The 7,597-nt window shown below is 40.7% G+C and overlaps 1 protein-coding gene across 1 annotated transcript in view; it reads right to left on the bottom strand.

Annotated features, from left to right (window-relative positions):
• Window positions 1-1,113: 1,113 nt before the first annotated feature.
• The window catches only part of LOC106517492 (transcriptional activator GLI3), a gene marked incomplete at its 3' end in the record, with an annotated part of 48,153 nt that continues 41,669 nt past the window's right edge, over window positions 1,114-7,597 (bottom strand). The window contains 1 exon segment of the mRNA XM_014008365.1: window positions 1,114-1,219. Within this exon segment, the coding sequence (XP_013863819.1) occupies window positions 1,114-1,219 (106 nt within the window).

Genomic DNA, 7,597 nt, shown 5'->3' with positions numbered 1-7,597 from the left:
AGTGTTCCTGACGGATAACAAGCCCCGGCTGTTTGTTTGAGCCTACGTTTCCTCGCGCGCGTTCGCCCCCATTATCTCCACATAAGCTAAATACTAAATTATATTTGCCATTTTGTTTTGCGGTGACAGAGGGCATCAATCAACCTCCCTCTGTTTTGTTTTGTTTTGTTTTTTTTATATAATTTCCTTTTCTTCCTCAGCCGCAGCAGGAGAATGAGAGGTTGAGAGGTGGGGTGGGCCGGAGGTGGAGGGGTACATAAAAAATTCATTACGCTTAGTGGCACATCAGCAAGGGAGAGATATGACTCCTGGAGGAGGAGGGGGGGCTGAWAATGATGAAGAACATCAAACATAATGCGGCCCAAGTAGCTGCCCCGTCCAATTTGTCCTTGTCGCGACGTGATCGCTTCCTTCGTGTCTGCGCCTGGGAAACAAGCAGCGCGAGGACAATGAAGCGTCTCCTCGCTCCGCACAGGGTTTGGATGCAAAGAATACAAATGATTAAAGGTGAGGMGAGACAAAAGAAAGAGTTGAAGAGGTTGGGTAAAGTGAGTTGAAGTGCTTTGAAGTGCTCGGCTGGCCCGCTGAGCACCACCACAAGCACTCCAGGGGGCTACGAGAYGCTAAAAGTTGTACAATTCAGAACAAACTAACTCGTTCTCCWAACAAGGAATGACTCTGTGGTTTTTACATGACTTCCCTACTTCAACAACGGAACGGGCATCTGACCGGACGAGGTGCAACAAGTTTGTTCCCGGAGCCCATATGTCAGAGAAAGGTAGACGTCAGCAGAGGCATCGCATCCTGATAGGGCTTGATCGCTGCTCTTAGGAGAATTGAGCGCTCCCAGGCTCTCCTCTCGCCCTGCTCTCATTTCCAMGTCTCTGACACATGTTCATTTGCGTGTCTCTGACATGCGGATCATGTTGCGCATGCACAGAGGCTATGGCCTTTGATCCTGAAAGGCAAAAAAAAAAAAAAGGTACCGACGAGGAGTAGATGCTCGGAGAAAGGAAGTTTCAGAGCTCGATTTTTATCGGCCAAACGAAGTCGGCAAAAAGTCGGTCGTAGGGCGAGTAGCTTGAGGGTGTGTGACCAGTTGGAAAGACTTACACGTGAAGAGGGGGCATGGGGGATGGCTCGTAGATGTAAAGGCCCTGGGTGTGTCTGTCGTCGATTGGCACAGGAGGATGGAAGGTGGGGAAGAACTGTGGAGCAGCTGGGTAGAAACAGAAAAGAGAAAAACACACATTGGTTTACACTTTTGCTTTTTGTTTTTTAGCAGTTTTATCATGCATTGCCTAAAGCTGAAAGGCAAACACAYCATGTCTCTGTTACCAAAATATCTGAAAGACTGGACAAGTGTTAATGAAACTTGCAGAAAGTCATTACAGATACAACTGAATAGAAAGTGAACCAATGCAAGATGACTGCCACATTCATTTAAACCAAAAAACACTAAAATAGTGCTGGGCGGTATACCGTTTTGTACCGAATACCGGTTTTTATTTTTGTTATGATATGAATTTTTTGAATATCGGACATTCCGGTTTAAATAGCAGAACATTTCATCGCGGCCGCCAGTGAACTGTTGTTTCCCGGGGGACATTTTTTCCTTGTTGCACCGCTATGTGCGTTAGCATGCTAATGTTTGGAGAAGCTAGTTGCAGCCGCGGGTGGCGATTCTGCTGCTTATATTGACTGACATTTAAAAAAAAATCCCGTTTTCNATGCATTGCCTAAAGCTGAAAGGCAAACACATCATGTCTCTGTTACCAAAATATCTGAAAGACTGGACAAGTGTTAATGAAACTTGCAGAAAGTCGTTACAGATACAACTGAATAGAAAGTGAACCAATGCAAGATGACTGCCACATTCATTTAAACCAAAAAACACTAAAATAGTGCTGGGCGGTATAACGTTTTGTACCGAATACCGGTTTTTATGTTTGTTATGATATGAATTTTTTGCATACCGGACATTCCGGTTTAAATAGCGGAACGTTTCGTCGCGGCCGCCAGTGAACTGTTGTTTCCCGGGGGACATTTTTTCCTTGCTGCACCGCTATGTGCGTTAGCATGCTAATGTTTGGAGCAGCTAGTTGCAGCCGCGGGTGGCGATTCCGCTGCTTATATTGACTGACGTTTAAAAAAATATCCCATTTTTGCCGTCGCTGAATGTAGTAAACACCTCTTCAGTGACGTGCACAGTTAATATGGAGACGTTATGCTGATGGAGACTTAACGTGGTTCTATTGTGAAAAGCCTGCAGGAAGTAGTTCATTGTGGAGTTAGAATTGACTGGTGTGCAAGGTGAGTCGTGCTGATAAGCTTTAATAAATAACATAAAACAATAAACCCGATCATAATCTTTTCTTAACCTCCTCCTTCACGACTGGACCAAAATGTTTGACTACTGCCTCCAACCACCAGTCAGAGAAGAACAGACACAGAGGAGGGAAACAGAGACACAGACAGGGGTACAGTAAAAGAAAAAAAGTCAATATGCAGGGTTTGTACATTTTATTATCAGCTGAGCTGTGATGAAAAGAAAAATACCATCAATACCGTGAAACCAATGAAAATGTTGAAAATACCGTGATATAAAATTTTGATCATATCGCCCAGCTCTACACTTAAATGTCTATAACACAATCAAATCTACAGCTATTGATCTAAAATGTGATGCAGTAGTAGATTGGTTTGATTCCCAACACTTACTGTATTCTGAGCCCAAACACAGTGCAAAATGTTTGTATAAACTTTGACAGCAACTATTTTGAGTCAACTCTGTTAGCAAAATATCTCATAAATCAGTGGACTGCCTTCGATAAAACCTTCAGGTTATAATTATTTGATGTACTTCTATGATTGATGATGTTCCAGTGTCAACATAATTCAAAATGGCTGCCACAACCAACTGACAGAAAACACAAAAATGGCAACAAATCCTGCCAGTTTTTTAGATACTAAACAGATTTGGTGTAGTTGTCACTGAGATTCATTCACAAAACACACTCCAACTGCTTCCCAATATGTAAGCTTTTTTGCTTAAAATATTTACCTGTTGAAGTCAGACTTTTTCCACCAGTTAGAAAAATATCCTACTACCTGAAGTAATTTAAGTGTATTTGTATAATAAACATCATCTCAAGGCAATGTGAAAAAAAAAAAACAATCAATCTAAAGAAACCAGCAGATTGAGTTGAATCTCCAGTTTGTTGCTGTCCTTACTGAGCAGCACATTGGCAACAGCGGAAAGGAAAAACTCCCTTTGAACAGGAAGAAACCTCCAGCAGAACCAGGCTCAGGACGAGCAGTTAACTGCCTCGACCGGCTGGGTTTGAGTGGGCAGGAAAGATACAAACACAGAATGACTGGTAAATGATTGAAATGACACTTTTAGGCAGCAGTCAGCCTAATTTAAGATGGCTACATCTCCATCAATATTACGGAAATTGAGCTGAAGTTCGACCTGGTAGCTGAGAGTCATGCACAACACATACTCTGAGTGTGACGTGTCACAGTGTTGTACGAGTCTAAGCTTAAAGTTTAGCACAAAGTTTGTCCAAAACAATACATCTTGTGTCATTTCTCAACATAAGGTGATCGTAATCTAAAACTCTGGACGATGTGCATTCCTTCAAGGAATGCTAGGCTTTTATTTCCATGTGATATTGTTGGTTCCTTAACTAATCTACTGTAAATAGCAGCTATAATGAAAGGCAGTGGTCGATGCTATCTTTTTGCAGACCCACCCAAAAGAAAGCCGCGCTGCTCTRAAGTGTTTGCTGAGGAAGTCTTTGTAAACGTCTCAAGGCTGACAAAACTCAAAATAAACAGCGGTAAAGAGCCGAAAAGACAAACAGCCGAATGGCACACTGTGCCAAGCATAATATGGTTTCATACAAAGGACAACATTTAAGTACAACAAACAAAAACATCCTTTCCTATCTGAGTGTTTTGTCACAGCCGCCAGAGAAAATCCATAGGCTTCTTTCCCTTTTCCAGATAAAGCATCACAACATTTGCATAATATGGGCTTTCAAGCTATTATCTATTTTTACTCCTGAAATTGAAGCTGTTGCACTGCCATGCAGCTGAATTTCCACTCACCTTCTAACCTTAGCTCCGTAAACCTTTAAAAAACTAAGTCATGGTTTGAGCACCAGAACACCGACTCCTCTGGTGTCGGRCAAGTCGAAACATGCAAACCATGAGTAGGAATTTCAAGCAAGTGCTGAGCTGTAAAATTAAAATGCCCCRAAAGAGCAAAAGAGAATTATGTTTTTGTTTTGTTTTTTTGTGTGTGTGTTCAACATCTCCCTCTTMAAGCACGTGTCGCTTTATTGCCTGTTACCGAGGCCAAGTTGTGTCTCACCACCCCGAGGGAGAACGTGTGTCAACATCTGTCGAGCTTCACGCAACAAGTCGAACGCTGCGAGATATGTGTTTTTACTTCTTATTTTCCTTGTAAACATTTGAGCCAAGTAGGCAGATGGCCAAACGGTGGGGTGCCAAGCAGCTCTACAAGTGTTGGGCAATGACAAACGCAGCTGCGGYGCAGGGCAGAACAGCAGGTGTTGATCCAGGTCTGCTTACCTCATCATTCATTCATTCACTGGGAGGTTTGTTGCCAGCTGGAAATAAAACAGCAGCAATGAATAGGTTATTTGATATGTGTTGTTTTTAACCCTGCAGCGTTTAATTTTAACCTTTAAAAAATCTTTAAATGGGTAAAACGTAGGTGCACCTACATCTCATGTACAAAATTCATGTATTTTTTGCCTAAGCAGGCTCAAAAATCCAATAAAATTGATTTGACTAAGTATCTAAAAAAAGAACTAGAAAAAAATATGTGAACTTAAATTATGAGACAACTTAGACTATTTAAAATACTTAGTAAAAAGTCACTGTTTATGTACTTATGACTTCAGTAAATGTCTCATATTTAGCTTTGTGCAACATGTTGTAGTGGCAACTTGTATTAAAATACTTTATGACAGACAGCGTCTCTTAACACACACATAGGCTTGCCTTCAAATTATGTAAACAGATACTCTACCTCCCAATAAATATTTTATATTTTTATTTAACTTACTCTTTTTTTAAGTTAAAAAAATAATTTAAAAAAATTAGGGGTGTGGCCTCATTGGCAGGCCAGATGAAAGTCACCTGCAGGCAGGATGTGGCCTGCGGGCTGCCAAGTGCCCATCTCTGCTCTAAATTATGATTCTCCTAAAAGAGACAGTTCAGATCTTTTAAAGCTGGGTTTTTGTGGAAACATTTATCACCAATAATATTTTACCTGCTGCAAACAGCACTTTGAATGACCTCAGTTTATAGAAATGCTGCTGTCAGCAGAAGAGTATCCTGAGTTTTAGCATCTTGAGTTATTATGTGATGCAATTTAAGAGAAACGTTGACTCCCCCTTGTGTTCTTTATCTCATCTTTCGATATGTCCCCATTTTGTTACACGGGCCTTGCTTCCAAACCACCTGAGTGATGCAACTCGAGTATTTTTAACTTTATTTAAAGGTTCATCTTAGAGTGACAAACAGTATTATAAAGTTGTTTTAACAGGCTGTTGCAATCCCCTCGAGTAATAAACTGACTCGGACACGATGAGTTGTTGCACAAACATGATGCGCATCGAGCTGGCCAACACTTCTGTTTGTGAGGTAACTCACACACACGTAGTAAAACCTTTTCTTAGAGTTGATGCATGCAGAAATGAAGGGCCTGCATAAAACCTCGCCTGCCACATTTTATTCCAGACCTTTGAAATTGAATCATCTTATCATTTTGCTCGCTTTTTACCTTTTAGCTGCAAGCCATAAAAATGTCTGAGGATCAGTTCAGAGTCAACAAAGAGGGTATGAATGTGCCTTTTAAAGGCATGTACAGTCTTGAGTTTTAATTGTGGTACAGTGTGTAATTTTTAGCTTTCATACCCTGAACTACCCCTCGTAGCAACACTGAGCTCCAAACAAGTGAAACCAAAGTTTCTGAGTTTTAATCCGACGCTCACAGTATCAGAGATAAGTGGTAAAATCCTTCTCCATGAAGCTCTGGCGTGTATCTGAATGCTCCAGCTCTGGCAGACTGATAGTTTTCTCCTGATGTTTTTTTTTTTTTTTTGGCCGGGCAAACGCTGGCTGATCTCAGAGCTGCAGAGGGAGGGAGGGATGCTTGGATGAGCTCGCAGCAGACGAGGGCAGAATCTGATCTGTTTACTCTTCACAGCTCCACTCCTGGGCATTCGGCCCTCGGCTGTCAGACTCGGAAATGAACCTTTCAGGTTTACACTATGTGTTGTGTATCGGCTCAAGGCTCGTGAAAAATTCATGYTCTCTAATCTAGCTCATCCCTGCCCACATAGCAGGAACTTTGTWCGAACCTCTGTCATTTCAGGCGGACGACTGGCGAGATTAGAAGCAGAGATAATTTCCACTTTCCAAAGAAGTTGGGATGTTGTGTAAATAAAAATAAAATACAATGGTTTGCAATTCTCATAAACTACTAATTCATTCACAATGGAACGTAGTAAACATGAAATACTGTATTTAAACTATGAAACTGTACTAATATTTAGAAAAAAATAAGGTAAATAGTTTTTTAATAACTATAATAAATATTAATTTAATAATTTTTTAATTTACAGTTTTTAAAGTTGGTACTAAAACTACTGTATACTGAGGAGAACAGTCCCTGAAAGTTTAGGAGGGGAATGTTGTCTTGAGGCGACTCAACGGACCTGGGTCTTTTCTTTACTGAATTTAATGCTTCATAAAGATTTTTCAGCTTTTGGCTCTACTGTAAGAGGTCTGAAATGCAAACAGATAATTCAGCACCTGGACACTTCTACTACAAAGCCAGGCTGTTTTAACTGAGATGTATTATGCACTTTAACATTATCTTGCTGAATTATGCAAGGCCTTAACAGAAAAAGATCTGCTCTGGATGTGAGCACATTTCGTTCAAAAACCAGTTCATACTTTTCATGAGTGACTTCTGTCCAACCCACCAATAAAATTATAGATATTATTTTTCTTTTTTCCAAAAAAAAGCAAAAAAATAAATAAATAAATAAATAAATAAATAAATAAATAAATAAATAGGATGTACTTTTCCATGTACTCTGCCAATGCCACAGGCGCTAATGCACCCCTACGCCATCAGAGAGGCAGGCTTCTAAACTGTGACCTGAACAGGCCTGTTGACCTTTTGATTCATCTGACCACTGAACAGTTGTCTACTTTGTTTCAGTCCATTTTAAAATGAGCTTTGGCCGAGCAAACACAGCGTCGTTTCTGGATGGTGTTCACACACGTGGCTTCTCTTTTTTTGTATGATAGAGCTTTAACCAGCATTTGTGGAWGGCTCAGTGAACTGTGTTTACAGACAAGGATTTGTAGACGTGTTCCTGAGCCCAGGCAGTGATGTCCAGGATCGAATCAGCACCACCTGAGGGCCCAAAACTCACAAGCATCCAATATTCAGCCTAGTCTTTTCTCCAGACTCCCAAAAACCTTTGTTGTTTTTATAAAGCGATGAGGTAAGTTTTCTTAGTTTTCTATTGAGGAACTTTATTAT

Source organism: Austrofundulus limnaeus, unplaced genomic scaffold (genome assembly GCF_001266775.1).
Source record: "Austrofundulus limnaeus strain Quisiro unplaced genomic scaffold, Austrofundulus_limnaeus-1.0 Scaffold49, whole genome shotgun sequence".
Classification (NCBI taxonomy): domain Eukaryota; kingdom Metazoa; phylum Chordata; class Actinopteri; order Cyprinodontiformes; family Rivulidae; genus Austrofundulus; species Austrofundulus limnaeus.
Note: the sequence above shows the minus strand (reverse complement) of the source record. Positions and strands in the feature narration are given on the sequence as shown.